The following is a 20,721-nucleotide window of genomic DNA, read 5'->3' as shown; positions in this document are numbered from 1 at the left end:
TTGATTTCATAAATTGTATTTATTTGTAACTTGAGACATTTTAAATAGTCCAGGAGAAAAGATGCAGATGCTGATGAGGAGGAAAAGTTCATCAATAATAATGCCCGATAAGGCAATACCCCAAATAAATAATTGATAATTAGAGTAAATCTACTGCATGTGCAGCAATGTTCAATATGTAATTATGGGGAAACATCCACTCGCACAACAATGTCACGGCAACAATTTATGAAACGGAAACAGATACATTTCAATAAAAATCATAGTAACAGTAAAAATAAAACACTTGATGAGAGAAAAAATACTTTAGCTTTATATTTTAATACATCAGACTTTGAGAAACAGTAAAATAAAGCCTATTTTTCAACTACTACTACTTGTATACCAGAATATTTCTACAGTTTTAATGCATGATCGAAAGGTCAGATGAACAAATCCAGAACAATTGTTAAAATTTTTTATGATATGAATAAAAAGAAATACATAAAGAAAATCTAAAACATCCTGGTTATAGTCTTGGACGCCAAAAATAAAAATGCCACTGATACAGTGATCTGAGGTCTCTGCCAGCTTTACTGAAATGGTTATATGTTCTTCAATTCAGTTCATTTTTATTTATATAATGCCAATTCACCACATATGTCATCTCAAGGCACCTTATATTGAAGGGTGAAGACAAAACTGATCCAACAAATCCATAGTTTTCTTTGGATTAGCTTTGGCCACAGTGCTTTCCTCTGATTCATCACCACAAGAGTCATGAAGCTCAATAAGAATGAAAATTGCACATATCACTAAATTTGTAGTTTAGGTCATTCACTTGGCTGTGGGGCAAACTTTTACTAGCAACAAGAGGCTCAGGGGAACCAAAAAACTCCGGACAGTCGGTCTCCTCTGGTACATTGGCGCTCCTGGATGAAGTCTGACGGTCGGCACTGGAAGAATCTCTGCCGGGTTGCGCGTAATGTGACCACGTGTTTGAAGCCGAGTCAACGGAGGCGAATCCCTCGGTGAAGGAGGAGCACTCTGTAACGCTGAAGGAGTCGAGGCTGAAGGACGAGGAGGCCGAGCAGACGCGATCCGAGCGCGGTTCGTGGAGGTTGAGCTTGGAGACCAGCGGTTTGCCGATTGTTACCGGCTGCCTTTCCTGGACTTCTTCATCCATGTTGGAATACGTGTAGTGGAGGCAGACGGTGAATGTGAGCTCCGTCTATGAAAGACAGTGAAGAACAGAATGGGTTTTTTTAGCTGAGAGGGAAAATTGAAATATATTTAAAGTCTTTTCTTAGTATTAAAGACTAACCTGACGTATGCTTTAACATGAACTTTTAATTAAAATAGTCAAAGTAGTGGTTTTCTTTTTGACTCTAAATTGTCTTCAGATTGCACATGTACACTCCAAAAAAGGAACACACTACATATGTGTGAATGAGAGGAGGAAGGGTGTAGAGACAAAGAAGATGGAGGATTTTTTAAGTACTTAGGGTCAACAGTCAAGAACAATGGCGAGTGTGGAAAAGAGGTGAAGAAACGTTATCGGAATGGTTAGAGAAAAATGTCAGGTGTGATGTGTGATAAAAGAGTCTGAGCAAGAATCAAAGGAAAGGTGTAGAAAACAGTGGTGAGACCAGTGATGTTGTTTGGTCTAGAGACTTTCACTGAGAAAAAAACAGGAGGCAGAGCTGGAGGTAGCAGAGATTAAAATGTTGAGGTTCAGGAATGAGGACATCAGAGGGACAGCACTTGTTAGATGTTTTGGAGATAAAGCCAGAGAGGCCAGACTGAGATGGTTTGGTCACATACAGTGGAAGGACAGTGAATATATCGGCAGAAGAATGCTAAGTTTGGAACTGTCAGGCAGGAGGCCCAGAGGAAAACCAAAGAGGAGGTTTGTGGATGGAGTGAAAGAGGAGGTAAAAAGAGGATAGGGTTAAATGGAAGCAGATGATTCACTGTGGCAACCCCTGAAAGGAAAAGAAAAGATTTAAGGGGGCATTTAAATAATTTGTATACACTCTGTAATTTCTGTAATTATTGAATTTCCCTTCGGGGATTAATAAAGTTGTTGTATTGTATTTCCTTAGAACAAAATGACGTAAGAGGGGAAACCAAAATTATTAACCAGCTGAGGGGGGATTCACAAGCTGTTATGGTTTCTAACTGGACAGATCGATATTCCACAAGTTCAGTTGAATTGTGATGATTAAGTGTTCCCTTAATTTTTTTGAGCAGTGTACATTCTTCTTGTTTCTAATGCTAAAAAAACAGTGATGAGATACTGACCCTGAGTCTCTGCAGGCTGCGGATGCGGGTATAAAGACTGGGAGCCTCCGGTGAAGGCAGACCCTCCTTGATCAATAATAAACTGCCGGCTTCAAGCAGAGTCTCCTGATTACTCTTCTTTAGATCAATGTCCACTCCCTGGTAAAAGAAAGTGAAAACAGTGCATTGACAAGTGCCATTTTCATTAGAATAAGTTGCCACGACAACTACTTCATGCTTGAATTATAGTGCATTTTTATATAATAACATATTACAGGATTTCAGGTCAAAAACATTAAATGTTTATGCAAGAACAAATGTCTTGGTGTCTTGGAATCTACATATATTATTAGCAGGTAACTCACTTCTGGGAAATCCGTAAGCTGAGCAGAGCAGGAAACGATTTCTTTGGGTTTCTCCAGTATCCGGGTGTAGATGACCATGATGTTGGAGAATTCTGCAGCGAAGCCGAGCTGAACCTTCACTCCACAGTCAAACTGGAGGCAGTGGCTCTTAGGCAGCACTGTGAGGACAGACGTTTAAATTAAGACAACATTGTTTTGCCTTCAACGTTAATCAAAGTGATCTACAAGCACGACAGTAACTTTTGCTGTATTTAAGCATCGTATGTTACCGTGAGCAACAGCCCACTGCAGGTTTCGAGCTTTATAGGATGCAGAACATTCAGCAGTTTGGATCGGGTCGGTGAGTGAACGTCTCTCAGACAAATTACTGCGAAGCTCCAGAGCCTGCCTCCCACGTGTGATCTCAAAGCGACCCATGTCTGTGAAGAAAAAAGAACCTTTAATATGTGTAGGATGTGTTAATCAGTGCTGTTGAGGCAAAACACTAAGGGTCAACTTTGAGATTTTAGTATATTTTGCTTTCACAGCATGAATTCTTTCAGACTAAAGGAGACAAACATATAAAAGACACACAAAATTAGACATAACCGTTTTTATTTCACTATATTTTGTCTAGTTGCCTCTGTAGATGTCCATTATAATGCACATCTTTAAAGGCCATTTTCTCACATTAAGTTTATTCTTTTAATCTGAGCCAGAAATTTCCCGATCATTATCATTTATATACATTAAACTTTCCAGTTTTATTTCCATCTTCACTCTGAAGGTTTTCACAGAAGGGCCTGTTTATATATCTGTCACAGCCTAAATTTTATAAAATATTTTTATTCATAAAAATATAGTGAAAATTGATGTTTTTTTTAATTATTGGCAGTATTTTCTAATTTGTGAAGCCTTAAAAAGAGATATCAAAAATCCCCTGTGAAAAATCTTTAACTCTGATATGCGAAGAAAATATAATAAAAAATTTCAAGCTGTCTTTATCCAATGTTCTGAATTTTCTTCTGGAAATAAATGCGGTGTATTTTCAGGTTTAATTCCGATCTGCATGATTAAACAAAACACTTCAGACAACATGTAATACATAAAATCTTAAGTGTCACTGTAAGTATTTAAGTTTCATGGTGATATCTGTCTCTGATTTTGAATTTACTGGAAGGTTGTATATGTTTTTCATTTCTAAATTTATGACTTTACCATTAATTTTATTTGAACTGATTGATCATTGGCTCTTCTTTGGATTTTACAGCTTGTGCAGTGATAGTTTGCTATCTCACATTGCACCGTGTGTATAAAAATTCACCCCGTTAACCTGTAACACATGTCCTTAAAGAGTTGCACATCTGGCTGGAAACCAAAGACCGATGTGTTCTTATGACTGAGTGGGATACGGGCAGAACTACAACATGCTACATTTTGTTGTGCTTTTTTTTTTTTTTGTCCCGTATGAATCAATGTTTAGTATGCTACCAAATTTTCATCTATACCCTGAAACAGCAGCATCCGGGGTGCATTCAACTGGAAAAATTGTCAGTCGCTGGAAGTGTTTCTCCGGTTTGTTCATGACATTGAAACACTCAAGGAAATGAGGTGGAACCAATAATAAGGCTGGCTCTGTTCCATGTAGATGCCAATGACTCAGCATGCACACACCGCACATTCTGGTTGGGGTAAGACGTGATTACAGCTGTCATTTCAGAGCAGAGTTGACTTTTAACATGAGGATGAGTTATTATACACGCTTGGATGCTCATAAATCACTTACTGCTGCCCTCACTATCGGGTGCAGTGTATTATATAAGGACATGGGCACATGCAGAGGTGCACAGTAATCTGAACATTATAAGGTCTCGGTATTGTTCTGTTGTGTTGTTTTGTGCGCTCTACCTTCAGCGACTCGGTCCAGCATGACAGTGACCTTCTCGTCCTCACAAACCCTTCGTTTGAGGAAGCTTATGAAGATGCCATTCGACACGTCTTCCCTCTTCACCTCATAAGCTTCGGCATCAACGCATCTAACCACAGGAAGTTGCACGTTAGTGGAGCCTTGTGACCAAAAGTAGGAAGTTTCGTCCATTAATCACACTCTAATGACGCCAATAATGTGTTGAGGATCAGCAACTCACGTGGCATAACCAAACACGATGTTTGCCGTCACCTTCACCAGTCCAGGCTGTACAATGATGTCGTCGTAAATGTTTCTAAAAAGAAAAAGAAAATATATAAGCACAAAATGCACAGTAGACGGTTAAATCTCACCATCATTTCATGGACTAAATATACATCCCCTGTCAAAAGTTTTAGGACACTGTCTCATTCAAATAAAGTAGAACCTGTCCTACAACTTTTGACAGGGGGTGTATTTCATAAGGATGTGATCAGGGCAGGACTCTGATCATACATGTAAAGTTTCAGGCAGACTGGAGCATGTTCAGGACATTTACACAGCATTTGAAATTTCATGGCGAAGAATCAAAATTCCAGAGGCCGCCACGGACACGCCCTTTGACTCTGGAAAAAGATTTTAATAACTTTGGATCATTAAGGCCTCCTGTATGTACTGGCCGAATTTGAGGTGAATTGGAGTTTCCCCCTAGGAGGAGTTCGCTCTAGAAAAAAATGAAAAATGGGCAAAATCTGACATTCAACGCAAAATAGCTCACTTCCTGTTGGGTTTGGAATGTGGCTGTCACTGACTTTTTTGTTCAGCCTGATGTGCTGCATATGTTTACAAAATTTGGTAGATACACCCCCTGTCAAAAGTTGTAGGACAGGTTCTACTTTATTTGAATGAGAAAATGTCCTAAAACTTTTGACAGGGGGTGTAACGTCCATACCTTTTGCGGCACATGTCCAGCAGGAACACATTGAGTCCAGTCTCCTTCTCCTGCATCCTGGTGAGTATATTCTGAACACACAGGCAGTGCTCTGAGGTGTACGAGGCCGGAGCATCGATGGGAACCATGAAGCTGTTGCCGTAGTTCTCATAGCCGTGACCGGCAAAATACAGCAGACCTGCAAAAGAAGAGACAAAGAAATATTATGAGATTCAATGAACTGTATCAAAACCATAAAATACTGAAAAGTGTAAATGACAATTCAATTTAAAAAACTGAATTGAAATAAAGGCAGACTTACAATCAAACACTTATTTCATGGTCACAGATTATAAACAAAGAAATTATTATTTGTGTACATACACATTTGTTCACCGTTTTATTTCAGACTTGCCACACCACCGTAAATCAGACGACATGAAAAGAATCCCAGATCCTTACAGTAGTGTACAGAGTCGACATTGTTGATGTAAAAGGAATATTATTTCTGTGATTTTACTGGATATTAATTTTAATTTATTAAAACAAGGAAATAATTTTTCTTTTATATAATGGCAGATATCTGTGAAATAACATTTGTTGCCAATGTAAATACATAAAAATTGTGTAATTTTAGAGCCAAACATTGTAAAAGAATAAATTACCATTTGAAAAAAAACCTATTTATGATGTGGAAGTTATGAACAGTTTAGACTTTTGTTTTTTACAGCTATAGTTACAGTTACAAAGTAATATTTTATGCTGTGATTCTACCAGCTAAACTTTAAATAATTTTTCAAACTTTATATACACATTTTTTCCTTTAAAAAAATCACACTATTTGTATAAAGGGATTTAAATACAGTAAAAGATGTAATTCTATGGTCTAACATTGTGAAATCTGTAAAACAATGGTTAATTGTTCAAAAAAATTACAGTTAAATCTTTTTCAAAGTTATTTTTTTTACACTGTTTATCCAATTTAGTATAAAGAGGTAAAGCAGTGAATAGCATGTGTAGCTGTCCCTAAAAGTGGACAAATGTTAGAAAAAGGTTAAATGAACATAGAATAGAGATGGATAAAAAAAAAAACAACAACAACCATAAACTCCTTTGTCAAGCAGCAGCAGGAACTCGGTAACAGCACTGTGCATCTCCTGCCAGTTGAGGTCGAGCAGAGAAACCACCTTGAAGTCCATTTGTCTCAGAAGGTTGGTCAGCTCGTGGACGTCAGAAATGGGAGCGCACAGCTGTGTGTGGTGGACGTAGTTCATGTTGCCAATCAGGAGAGCAACTTTGTCCGTCGCTGTGAAGACAAGACAAGACAAGACAAGACAAGACAAGACAAGACAAGACAAGACAAGACAAGACAAGACAAGACAAGACAAGACAAGACAAGACAAGATAAGATAAGATAAGATAAGATAGAAGGATGCAAAATACAAAAATGCAGGGAAATAAGTAGAAGACAACAAATAAACTACAAACATGCATAGGTACAGGTAGAAAAATAGTAATGCTCTACAGGGTAATTCTGCATGTAGAAAAATACTGACAGATTCTATTACCATCACACAGCTTCTTCTGTAAGTGGAGAATACCAATATTATACAGATTCTTTATACAGATAAGTACAGAAAAATGACATGGTACAGAGTTTTCTAAATGCATAAAATATACTTACAATGCGCATTAGGACTCATGAAGACCTACTGCCCTATGAATTGTACCTTTTTATAGTTTGTATTTTGATAGGCAGATGCTGCACTCTGTCTGTTTGCTTCCATAAAACTCACCATAGAAATTTTTTGCTGACTGAGGCAGACTGGCCATCTGTCGAAGCGGAGGTACTCCTGCTCCAAAGGTTGATCTGTGGACTTCTTGGGACTCTGGAAACACCAGCAAGAAAAGACAAAATTTTAAAAACTTCCCGTGCCACGTTATCTTACATCCAACAGTTTATTTAATGTCTGGGTTCATTTCTATAAAGTCCGGTAAGCACACATACTGTACATGTTCTGATTAGGTGAATGCACAGCTGATCAAATAGTAACAGTCTGATGTAACAACCAACGCTTAATTAGCTCTTCTGACAAAGACAACCTACATGATACTCTATTTCTAAAACAGGAATTAAAGTGCATAAAAGGGGAGAGGAACTTCAATACTGCTGTAGTTCCTGTTTTTGCCTCTTAATATTGACTAGAAATGAAAGAATACCGAGACCACGATCTACTTCTACCCAGGAGGCATCAGTGACAGAACTGGGGCCTGCAAAAAGGTGAAAAACAGGAACAGTTACTTTTCGCACAGTACTTCAGTTGAACTCATGTGTGACATTATTGGTGCAGTGTAAGACTTACTGCATATTTACATCACACTACAAGACATTTTAACATTAATTGATTGTTCTCATTGATTGTTCATCTATATTTAAAAAAAAGATAATTATGCCCGTGGGTCTCACCGATAGAGATTGTTGCCGTGTCGCTCCACGCCTGATGGTACAAGTTGAACACCTTACATCTGTACTCTCCTCTGTGCTCTGTGGTCACACATGGGATCTAAATGGTGAACAACAACACAACACATCGTACTTATATCAAGGTCAAGGCTTCTTTATTGTACCAAATGGTAAAATTGTTGTGCAAAAAGGAACTCAGTGATCCCAACAACAAATGAAATGACAAAACACCCAACAAACATTCATACCAGACCAACCACAGCAAAAAGCGTAATAAATCAGGGAAAGGGAAACTGCTCCAACATATTCTGATCTACCTAAAAACAATCTGCACAGGAGTGTTCACCCGGTGGACTTGCAGTTAAGCATTAAAATAGCTGAGGGTACAAAACTGCACCTACAGCGTTTTGTCCGTCCCTTTGGGACCACAAACAGGCAGCCCAAATGAAGGAGCTGGAACTCCCCATTCAGGGGATGTGAGCAGTCTTTTAGAATGGAGCTGGCTTTGCGCTGCAGCTCTGTGCCATACAAGGCTGGCATAGTGGGCTGAGGCTTCCCAATTAACCGACCAGCCCACTTGATAATCTGGTTGAGGGAAGTTTACAATTTGACGTTACAACAAGGTTGCAGACAATAACAGACGCTTGACTTAAATGCTCCCAGCTAACCTATCATTCGGCAAGGCAGCTGTTGCGCTGCATTATAGGATCTGTAGTTTGTGTGTTATCAGCGCTTCATATCGTCGGGCCATTAATAACAACAATAATAAATCAATGTAAAATGATCTCGCGGGCCGGATAGAATTGTATTACGGGCTGGATATGACCTGCAGGCCTTGAGTTTGACACATGTGATCTAGAATCATCGACTTTATGTCTGAATGAATGCTCTTTTCTGTAAAAATCACAACTGCAATCTTACTAGGTTGGACCAAGTAGCAATTACATATGTGGTTTAACATGACACAAATGTGAGATTAGACTTCCAGCTGTTTGCAGGAGTCTTTATTAAGATAAGATAAGATAAGATAAGATAAGATAAGATAAGATAATCCTTTATTATTCCCCATGTCAGGGGAAATTTCCCGTGTTACAGCAGCGATATACAGTAAATATAATAATTATAATAACAAAAATATATACAATATATACAGCATCAAACAGCAACAGAATCCATATGAGTAGTGTGTATTTATGCATGTGGAACATGCACACATGATCCCTGACATGGGGACAGGACGTAACAACTATTCTCACTGCATACTTTTCTGCATTTTAGACAAGGGTCATTCCCTATGAAATCAACCAATTTTAAGAAAACTTCCCACCTGACCCTCTCAGATTTTGCTAAGTTTTTACATACATTTAGTACATTATATATGATGGAAAAATCCAAATTTTGAATGCTTTATTGTCATTAGTTTCAAAGTTATGGCCATTTGAAGTAGGTAGGGGGTACCCTAAAATTGTGGCCAAAATTAAGACTTGAAATTTTTGACCATTTCCTGACTTCTATAACAGATATTTTGGAATTTTAGCTGTTCATATTTCATGCATTACATACCATAGCGCTTTCATTACAGATCCAATCCTTAGATAGCCAAATTATACCACATAAAATCTGTAATGGATATGATGATTAGTTTTTGTGTAATGGGTGGCCAAATGTAGCAGTTTAGAAGTTCGTGATGGATAAAATCGCAACTTTGCCATTCTCTGTAACATGCAATTATACATATAAAGTAAATATTTTCACATTTCTGAGGACTATGGGTCACTGTGAAATGATTCTGAAAATTTCAGATCTCTATCTTTTGTTGTTCAGAAGTTATAGAAGTCTGAAAATGGTCGAAAATTTCAAGTCTTAATTTTGGCTGCAATAATAGGGTACCCCCTACCTACTTCAAATGGCCATAACTTTGAAACTAATGACAATAAAGCATTGAAATTTTGGATTTTCCCATCATATATAATGTACTAAATGTATGTAAAAACTTAGCAAAATCTGAGAGGGTCAGGTGGGGACCACTGGTTGAAATGATATGGAATGACCCACAAGTGAGCTGTTACAGTTTAGTACGTTGCTTCCAGCTTTATGTGGGAGTCTTACCTCTGAGTTTATTAAACATCAAACAGCAGCAGAATCCATCTGAGTGCCTCCAATTTAGAGTTAAACACATTTACTCATGCAGCAACAGCAGCTCCACACTTCAGCTCCAGCAGCTTTTTTTTTTAACTTAATTAATCCTTTTTTAAATGATCCCCCACATGAAGACAGTATTGGTCAGAATCTAACAACAACTCACGCTGTGTATTTTCTTTCTTTTCGGACAGGTGAGCTTTTACACAGAGTCACAGTTTTAGGCTGCAGTTCCATCCTTTGTGAAACAGTGATTATAGATGTAGTCTTTTGTTAATTAGTGCATTATGTCACTTGATGTATATTGGTAGAAGGATGCTGAGTTTCCCACTGCCAGGCAGGAGGCCTAGAGGAAAACCAAAGAGGAGGTTTATGGATGTGGTTAAAGAGGACATGAAGGTAGTTGGTGTGAGAGAAGAGAATGCAGAAGACAGGGTTAGATGGAGGCAATTGATTGGCTGTGGCGACCCCTGAAGGGAAAAGAAGAAAGGAAAAGAAGAAGATGTCACTGGATGTATTCTCCAGTTTTATGTGTATGACCAGTATTGTGCACATGCCGTCATTCTCTCTAATGCTCTAAGGCATGAAAAATAATAACAGGAAAGTGATCAGTGTGTGAATGACAGAATGCCGTCACTTTAACAGATGCATGAAGCAGCGGTGGTACACATCCCATGTCTGAAAAAGACTCCATTCAAACATCTTGGTCAGCTTCTTGACTACTTTAATTTTGGACATCCTTTTCATGAATCTACTACTGAAGCTTTTTGTTTATTGAGTTTGCTGTAAAGCTCCTGTTCCGCTTATGATTTCTTTTTAATCCGGCAAAGTTCTCATTCAGGTTAGATAACAAGCTCACAGCAGACTGAATCCACTTACTTTGAGCGAGCGTGTCTTGTGTTGTGGCATGGGCACTGCGTTGTGGTACCACTCATACTGAGCGGGCGGGTTGGCTTCTGCATTGCACTCCAGGACCAGAGTGTCGCCTTCAGACGCCGCCTGAGACCGAGGCTGATGAACGACCCGTAGCCCGCTAACAGAGCCTGGAAACAGACTGCTGCTGTAGCCTGAGAACACAAAAAAAATACTGAGACATCACATTACGTCCCATGAGATGTAGCAAAACAGGAGAAGAGAAGGAGGGCAGGAGGATAAGTACCTGGACTAGAACCTGCAGAGCGGACCAACTGAACGTGAGCCCACTGGGAGAAGACGCAGTTGTCTCCGTGGTTGATCCGACAGATGAAGTGACCCTGGTGGGCTTGGCTTAAAGGACACAGAACCAGCTCTGGTGAACTGCCTGTCTCATCCTTAACCTAAAGCAAGAAAAGAATCCTATAATCGAATCCTATAATGTCAAAACATCTCATTGCCATCACCACTTTAACAAATGATGTACAGAACCTATAAAACTATTCGTCTCCTTTGGAAGTTCTCCCCTTTAAATGCTTTCTACATCGAATCAAACACTGCACTAAGAAGCATGGTGGTGGCAGCATCATCATGTGGGGACGTTTCTCTGCAGCAGGAAGGCTCATAAAGGCAGAGAGTTAAACGAATGCAGCAAACTATAGGAAAATCCTGGAGGACAACCTGATGCAGTCTGGAAGAGAACTATATTTTTGGAGACGATCTGTTTTCTAGCACTACAACGACCTGAAATATGGAGCCAAACCTACACAGAAATTACTTTAAAACAGCAAGGAGAATGTTCTGTAGTCAGAGTCAAGACATCAATCCAATTATGAATTTGTGGCTGGATATTGAAAGAGCTGTTCACTCATCACTCATCACTGTGTAATCTGACAGATGGAGCAGTTTTACAGAGAAGAATGGAGTAAAATTGCAGCATCCAGATGTGCAAGGCAGACTGAAACCTACTGACAACACAGTAGATGCACCCATCCTGACTTGAAGGGGGTGAACACGTATGCAGTTACTTATTTTATCTTTCACATCTTTAATTAACTGACATTACTTTGTAGAAATCCATTTTCATTTTAATAGGAAAGAGTCTCTTTGTTAGCCTAGCCGCGCTAGACAACCCACGGCAACGAATTTAATTCTCTGCCAGGGTGGGTCTAGTTACCCTCCATAAGGCTCGAGGCTGGATTCTCCTAAAACTGGCCGGACCAATCACCATGAAGTGTAGAGTCAGAAGGCGGGCGTAACTAAGTGACGACAGAGGAGCGACGATTCTGACAGAAACAACCGGCGCACAATAAACAGTTATCTTTCGACTCGGCTTGGGCCACAGCCCTTAAAGATTTGAAGCTAAAATTCAACTTGAAAGATAAACAAAGGACGGCACTGAAGTGTTTCATTGAGAAGAAAGACGTATTTGGACTTATGCCGACGGGATATGGCAAATCCTTAATATACCAGTTGGCTCCGCTGGTTGGGAAGCTAATGGGACTTAGCCACAATCCGCCGGCACTCTAGGAACTCCGTCAGCCTATTCGTTGCATTGATTGGTTGTATACCTACCCAATTGCTGCAGAGTGATTTGAAAGACAACCTTTTAGCCCGCCTCCCTCCCTGTTGAGCGGCCCTAGACCCTTGTGCCTTCAGAACATGGGTCTAGCGCGGCTAGGCTATCTCTTTGTTAAATTTTTGTCCAAATCAACCACGTTTCATTACTTTTCATAAGATGCTTGACTGACCTCCTGATTGCCTCTGAACCACTGGTAGGTGAGTCCTGGAGGACCAGAAGCCCTGCAGGTCAGCACCACCCTGCTGCCGGCTGTGGCCTGCTGGGACTGAGGCTGCTCCGTGACCTGAATCAGCTCTGCCACTAACGCACAAATGAAAAACATGAACAATTACATTCGCAGACAAGTAAAAGCAGAAGTATTTTCATTAGACGTGTAGCATCAAAAGATAGCTGGGCGTGTTTGTAATAACATGTTCAATGTGTGCTAACTTGTACTGCTAGAGACAAAAATGAGCTTTGAAAATGATATGGTTGAACGAGCTACAACTATTTCTTCCTGTTTGTAGTAGCTGTTCTAGTCTTTTTCATTACCAACTCAAAACATGTAAACATACCAAAGACTATATTTAAACATTTAGAAGCACAAAGTATAAAAATAATATGTGACCTGACAACATCTCTGTATTTAATCACCCACCTTGTGTTTAATGTGGAATTTCAAACTTGCTCTACAGACTACATATTGCATTACGTACAGATTTAAAGCAACAAGTCACATTCTCCAAACCAATATCAAGATCTTTACATTCATATAAGCAGATTAGTGGCTTCTATAGTTGGATAAAAATCTCAAACAATACAAATCCAACAATTTTCAGGGTGTGATACCAGAGCAGGGTTAAACTCTGTTGACCAGGCTCCTGACTTTTTGGCATTAAAGGGCTACTCCCTGAAAAACATGTTTCTATACATTTGCATGTACAGTCCGTATTTGACCCCCCCAGCCACTTCTACTTTACCTGTGGTGGTGAGGAACTGCACGGCTTCCTGATGGTCCATCTTCCTCAGGCAGTGGAGCAGGAAGTCCAGGGAGCAGGAGCGATCAGCTAGCCGGGCCAGGAGGGTCCGAGCTGGGCTACCTGCAGCGCTCAGCACCTGGAGAGAGCAGCTGGTCAGCTCCTTCTCACTGCAGGGAGAGTTCAAGAAGCGGTATCAGATGATGTGGTGACAGCAGAAGAACCTGGTCCTACAGTGTTATTTATGGTGGGAATTTACCCAAGTAATGTAAATATTAAGGATTAACACCCCACAAAAACTCATATAAAAATAAATATCAAGAATACGACACTATGGAGAAGAACCAGACGAATTTAGAACTAAAATTATGACCAAGTTATGAGCAAGTTTTGCTTTTATTTTAATTTCATGTGCATTATTTATTGCAAAAAATACACAAATGACATATTTATATATTATTAAAACAGACATGTCATAATCAAGAAAAGATTGTCTAGGTATTTTTAAAATTAAATTTAATAAAGTGAACATTTAAAGTACAATTTTAACTGAATATAAAAAATATTAAGGTTAAAACTTCACAGTATTACTCTTTATGGAGATTAAACTGACTAATTTATAAGTAAAGCTAAAAACAAGCTCTTTAAAAAATATTTTTATTCGTACAATTTTGAGCAAATAAAATTAGAAGAATAGAGCAAAACTCGAAATGTTTTTTGAGTAATGCCTTCAATGTATGATGGAGAAATTTATATATTAATTTAAAAATACCCCTAAAAAAAATCACCTGACTGAAATAAATAGTAGACCCTACAGTTTTAACAATGATGGAGAATAATGTGATGTTAGGACCCTCCAAGAATCTTTGTTTTTATATTTTGGATATATTATTAAATACATTGTATTTACTATTAAGCGTTTTATGAGATTATACAGTATATTCCCATATACTGTATATACTTTTAATAATATATTTATGTTTTGCAGGACAGGACAGTATCATGAAGGGAACAAACAACAGGCATACATCAAAGAAAGTCTATGTAATGCATGATGAGGTATACATGTTCACTTTTGTTCTTGTGAATAAATAAAAAGTTGTACAAACTTTGTAAATTATGATCAGAGATGCGTCTCTGTTCGTGTGATGCCTTCAGAGTCTCACCTGCAGCGGAATTTCGGCTGCTCGGACGCTGCGGTGGCCAGCTGCCTCCATCCGCAGGTGGGGTTGTCCAGCATCTTCGACAGCTTGTTCAAAACTTCTTCACTGAGGGAACCGATGCTCATTTTCCAAACGTCCATCTTCACGGTGCCCCCGCTGACAAACCGGGAGCTCTACGGAACAAACCGGGACGTTAAAGTGAAACTGCACCGCGGGCCAAACGGCAGGTTGTGAACTCAGAAACTCAGCTCGGGATTCCCCAGATTTGTAACTCTGCGAGTGTGACACACTGAAGTCAAACGACCCAGTGAAGCGAGAAACCAGAAACTAAAACAGTGATTTAAACCCGAGCTGAGCTGCAGAACGTCGACTAAAACGTCGCGCAGCTTTTTGCAGCTTCCGCCATTAACGTTTCAGAGAGTCGTGAAGAAACCGACGGATTTACCGAGTTTACGGTGAGAAGCAACCGAGCCGGTGGTCAGATCTGAGCCGCGGAGGAAGACGAGCAGCTGCCGTTTGGGTTAAAAGTGAACTTTTCCACCAGTTTACTCGCCCCTTTTCACTTTTGTTCCCCAGATGGTGATGAGCTTCTCTTTTCGGTTCCTCATTTCTGCGCGAGCATTTGCATGGAGCGTCGTCATAGCAACCGAGTTTACGAGGCCAAACTTTATTGACAATAATAATAGTAATAATTTATATTAAAACATTACACTACATTAAATATTTTTTTGATCATCTCTGATTTATTTGAAACTTTTTATAATTATAAATTGTGGATATTTAAGAAGCCAAAAATGTAGAAATGTACCTTTCTATATATTAAAAATAAATCAATTTTTAAAAAAGCCCATAGACCCACTTTGAGCAACTTTCTTCACACACTGAAATTTCAAACAATGTTTAAATGCCAATATCTCAGGAAATATTACAAATAAAACATAGAGATTTTCCACTGTTATTTCTCATTACGTCATCGATCCAGAATCTGTAAATTCAGAGAAGCAGATCAAACAGTCTCTGACAATGGGTGGGTTATAATATCCCATATTTGAGCTCACATAAAAAAAACTGATAATGCAGAAGTCATCTAGTAAGATTTTATGAGGCATGTGTAGTTGCATGTCACAATAATACAAAACAAAGAACACAAAGATAAAAACAAAAAATAAAAAACAAAATAAAGAATAGTTTTTGTTATTAAATATATGGCCACAAAAATTTAAAAAAAAAATTATATTGAACTTTAACAACTGAAATTCAAAATGTTCCTCCAAATATAGCTACAAAACCATTTTTTAAAATATTTATAAAATAATGTTTTCAGTCTCTTTGGACATCACATGTGGAGCTCAGTGAATGGTCTGACAACATATTGGAAAAAAAAAAGTTTGAATGTCAACTCTTCAGCAGTTACTATAGCATTAACTTTGGTCTGGAAGGCTGAGTTTATTCCCAATAAAACACAAAGCGAGAGAGTCTGTCTTGATCCAGTCGAACAGTTTCTACAATGATTATGAAACTAAATTTAGTCTTGTTTATTTCACCAACTTCTGAGGTGTCAGATATCGGTGAAATTCCCTCCTTGTTTCATAACCCATGACTCACTTGCACCTATGAGCCTGGCAGGGAATTTAATCATGTCTCATCTGACCTGAAATAAATCAGTAAAAAACATCATCTACCAGATATGCAAATTTGATCATTTTGCGTTTTTTTTTTCTCATTTTCAGAGACCAACAATAAAACATGCGACCTCTGCGGGAGCCGTTCAACCATTTAGATCTGCTGGAAACTATTTTATCTTTAGGTCTATTATGAGACAATGACCCCAAATATTTTTTTCAGGCCCCAATTAACACATTTATGAGGGCTGAACAAAATCTTCAATAATTCTCTCTGAAAAGACACAGACTGACTCTTTTTAGATTCAGATTTATTTGTAATAAATCTGCAAAGTAACAAACATTCACATGATTTATAACAAAAAACAACCTTATACATGTTCAGTTCCTTTAATCCACCACATTACAGCAAACATGGCATTTTTCTGCTTTCTTTTACCACAAAGTAGCAGCTCTGGAGCTTTTTGTTAAAACATGCAATCTTTCAAATTTTTAACACAATTTCTTGACAAGCAGATGAACCTGATTTACTAAATTTGACTCTGTTATACATTTGGAAGCTCCAGAAAAGCTACGAAATGGACTTTGCAGGGAGATGATTTTGTCAACTAAGGTTTCCAAGGCTGAGAATGAAGTCATAATGCATTTTTAAGGGCTCCCTCTGGCAGTGCTTTGGACTCTGCAGCTTTGTCTTCCATCCACGCTTCATGTTTAATATAAAGGACCATGTGATCCTTTGTATACATACAACAAATGCTGACCTCCTGAAGTTATACACCAAGCAGAAAAGTCTAAAGCCTTTGCCAGATAATTTCAGATAATCCACTGGATGAATGACAAGTGAGAAAGAGTGGATCTAAAAGTCTGTTACTGAGGAAGATATCGGTCTTGAATGTGCATCACAACATCCTTGGGGTGATTCAGTCCAGACTGTAAATCGTGACGCTGTCCACAAAGAAGCCCTGTGTCGGTCCAGTGAAGGCCTATAACTTCTTTCCTTTACGCAGTCTGTTGGAACGCCAAATGTTCTCCTTCCTCAGACGTTTCCAGTACTCCCAAGTGTCCGACTCCAGCTCGTGCAGCTTTTTGGGCATTCCCAGGTTCAACTGGAACAACCTGAGCGACAAAACAAGACCGAGATCAGATCACCGAAGACACATTAAAATTCCCAAACTGTCATCCCCGTGTTTCGCAAGATTGGAGTCAATGTGTCTCTGACGCAATCTCAGCTAAAATAATAACGAAAAACACTCTGATGATTGTCCAGTGTACAGTACCCGTTTTCCTTAACCTCCCTCTGACTTCTGCATGACTGATTTACAGGAATATCTATCAATTACCGAAACAACATGTCTGGACTTCATCCGCTGTGTGTACGTGGAGGGAACAACAGTAACAGTGAGATAGAGCACTGAATGACTAATAAGATGTGGATTTCATTAAAAATATATAATTTAATAGCCATAATCTGGTACAAAAGGCCATATTCCAGTTCTGTAATCAGCTGAATAAAGTTTTTGGAGCAAATGTATGTAAAGATAGAATCCACAATGAAACAAAAAATTCAAATAAATCCATAAATTAAAATCAAGGGTTCAAGATTTGGTGCCAATAAAAAGAACTTGTGACAGGGGAAACTCTCGTATTTAAAACCTTTTACATTTAAAGTCTGGGTCTCTCTGGTGTTGCAAAGATGTAAAAAGCTCTTTAAGACTTTCACAAAATAAGACTGTGGATACCACTGAGTCAGGGGAGAGGTTTAAAAAAAAAAATAGGAAATTTTTCCACTGTGAGGAAAATCATCAAAAATCAGGTGTTACAGATTCCAAAATATCTGCCCAGGACTGGCAGAAACAGTAAATTCAGCCAAAAACTGACTGTTTGAAACAAGGAAGTCTTCAAAAAACCCAACTTCTTGACAGGATCTAAAGGTAATGCTGCAACTGTAGGTCTCAAAGTTCTGCATCGATAAGCAGAAAGAGATTTCACCAGGAAAAAGCTGTTGCTGACCAGAAAAAACAAAAACAAAACAAGAGTTCACCAAAACATAAAGACAAAGATCAGGACGTCTGAAAACATACAGTTGTTTGATGCAGACCAAAGACAGTCTTTAAGGAGAAGACTTTAAACCATCTGACAAGCACAGTGTCAAACAAACCCCAAACATGCTAGGTCATGCTTGGGCTAATCAAGAAAAAGCTTACTTAAAAATGCTGCAGGGGGATTTGGAACAGGCAGTTCGTGCAAGAACACCCTAAAAAAATCTCACTGATGAAGGAATTTTGATGGAAGATGCAAAACTAGCTTCTGGGGTCATCTTTACCTACTAAAGAACATTACATATACTAATGTTTTTGTCTTATAAATAACTGAAAAAGTATATTTTTCTTGTGGTGTTGATGTTCTGTATCAACTTGTATAAATACGTCAAAAAAGACTTCCTCATTTTTTCACATGACTGTAATTATATTTGATGACAGAGGCAGGGAAATTTTTTAAAAAACGTATCAGAAGTGAAAGTAATTTGTGCCCTCACCACTCTGGATAATCCTCATGAGGCTTCAGTTTGGGGTCTTCCCCCTGTTTGAGGATGTTCACTCCGACTGCGTAAGACGTCAGTCTGACTGGGTCTTTACACACCTCTGGACCTTTCAGCTCCTCCTTCATCATACCTTTACCTTTTCCTTTGGTGGCTGAAAGACAGGGACAGAGACTTTGGATGTCAGTATTAATATAACGATGAGCAAGCTTTATTCCGTTAAAGAACACGGGGCTTCTGGCTGCTCTGACGTGCTCCTGAACTCCGATGTGGCCCAAAAATAACAAGAATAACACAAATAGAGTCTATATTTACAAACAGTAATTGTCCAAACTCACAATTATAAACAGATATATCATCAATTTATTTCTGGAGTTCATCAATATTAACGAAGAGTCTTTCCAACAGTCCGCCACGGTTAAAAACAATAGACCTCCTGTATGCACCGCACCACACCTGTGTCAATTAGTGTGGCCTTTAAACACACAGGTAACTCGGTCACAGCGCCTCTTACTGGTTACTGATTGAAATGGCTTCAACAATGAGTAAAATGACTACCAGTACAAAGAGATTTGATATTTCCAATACAGAGGATGGCCCTCGCTATCACATTTATTTTTATTTTGTGTGCAAAAGTAGTGAGTAAATACACCTTGAAGTTGTTTGCAGTGGACTGAGTCAGGCAAGCAGAGCCGTTTTAACTAAAAGGACCCACATAAATCTATTTTTCAGATGTTTTTTTAACCAACTAAATTCCTTGAAATGATAGTAAATGGCAGATAGTAGACAGATTAATAGATGTTAACTTGCACAAACCTCAGCTAGACTAAAGAAGAAATAAAAATAATCTTTTCTAAACATATTATTGGAGAATCCTTCATAATTTTATTTAAGTTCTTTCGATATTATTTCATACATTTTCTAACACTGTATTGTTGTTTTTTACACACCATATTGTGTTTTCATGTGTCTAACAAATTCTTATGTTTTTCTAAATCATCTTTATAACTTTGATTTTTATAAGTGCTTTGTAAATTTCCTTTTAAGTGTCTTTATTTTCTTCAATTACATTTCACCTTTTCCAGCACTATGTAGGCTTTTTATACACCCTATTGTGTTTTATATCTCTGATGATTTTTATGACTCAGTTTTATTTTGATGTCTTGTGAAACACTTTGTAAAGTGCCCTATAAATAAAGATTGTTATTGGTAATATCACCAGGCACTTACTGTTCATATTGGTCATTCTCTGTATATATTTCATTTTTCTTAAGCTGTTTATACCACAACTTACCCCGACGTGTGTATACATTTTCTGCCTTTATGTTTATATCTACAGATATTATATTGATACGTTCAGTGTGTTCATTCCATTCGTACTGTAACAAACTGTGTATAGCTAGCATAATTAACGTTACTGTTGTCTATTTATTTCTAGCTAGATGCTAAACTGCATATCGTTGTCTTAATAGCTGCACTTTTAATCAAATACAGTGGAGTAAACAACCTAAATATGGCAGTTTATCTCAACAGATACCTCACCAAAACTAACAGAAAGAGTGTTTCCACTACCCTGAGATGGTGAATGTCCTCTTTACTTACCAACTTTCTTGGCGTATCCACACGTCTGCATTCTGTTTAACGGGTTCGTTCTGCACAGCAACGTTGTACCACTGCTTGTGATGCATTTTGTTAACGCCGTAATCCGAAGTAAACTATATCCAAACATTTTTACTCTGAGGTTACCTAAAAACACAGCACACCATGCTACAGTTTGACATTCATAGTTCTTTCAGTTTCCGGTGTCCGCATTGTTTTAGGACTAAGTGAAAATCCTCTGCTGCCCCCTGTGGACAGGCGGAGGACCTACAGCCAGATTTGTGTAATTTTATTTAAATCCG

The 20,721-nt window shown here is 38.4% G+C and overlaps 2 protein-coding genes across 3 annotated transcripts; both read right to left on the bottom strand.

Moving 5' to 3' along the window:
• On the bottom strand, positions 1-15,280 carry malt2 (MALT paracaspase 2). 2 transcript variants are annotated; one of them, XM_022194291.2, is made up of 17 exons: positions 15,105-15,280; positions 14,663-14,832; positions 13,500-13,666; positions 12,710-12,840; positions 11,206-11,362; positions 10,926-11,113; positions 7,911-8,007; positions 7,664-7,714; positions 7,240-7,332; positions 6,546-6,749; positions 5,465-5,642; positions 4,754-4,828; positions 4,515-4,642; positions 2,897-3,046; positions 2,628-2,785; positions 2,284-2,421; positions 1-1,210 (listed from the first exon to the last, which is right to left on the bottom strand). In XM_022194291.2, the coding sequence occupies exons 2-17, from the start codon at positions 14,797-14,799 to the stop codon at positions 767-769; spliced, it is 2,496 nt and encodes an 831-aa protein (XP_022049983.1). In that variant the 5' UTR covers positions 14,800-14,832; positions 15,105-15,280; the 3' UTR covers positions 1-766. The 2 variants fall into 2 exon arrangements, with proteins under 2 accessions (XP_022049983.1, XP_051803619.1); XM_051947659.1 differs by having other exon boundaries at positions 13,500-13,635; positions 14,663-15,280.
• A 1,295-nt stretch (positions 15,281-16,575) lies between these two features.
• Positions 16,576-20,638, bottom strand: mrpl54 (mitochondrial ribosomal protein L54). Its single transcript, XM_022194289.2, has 3 exons — positions 20,423-20,638; positions 18,818-18,974; positions 16,576-17,397 (listed from the first exon to the last, which is right to left on the bottom strand). The coding sequence occupies exons 1-3, from the start codon at positions 20,547-20,549 to the stop codon at positions 17,265-17,267; spliced, it is 417 nt and encodes a 138-aa protein (XP_022049981.1). The 5' UTR covers positions 20,550-20,638; the 3' UTR covers positions 16,576-17,264.
• Positions 20,639-20,721: the final 83 nt, after the last annotated feature.

Source organism: Acanthochromis polyacanthus, chromosome 4 (genome assembly GCF_021347895.1).
Source record: "Acanthochromis polyacanthus isolate Apoly-LR-REF ecotype Palm Island chromosome 4, KAUST_Apoly_ChrSc, whole genome shotgun sequence".
NCBI lineage: Eukaryota > Metazoa > Chordata > Actinopteri > Pomacentridae > Acanthochromis > Acanthochromis polyacanthus.
The sequence above is the reverse complement of the archived record's forward strand: the minus strand, read 5'-3'. Positions and strand labels throughout refer to the sequence as shown.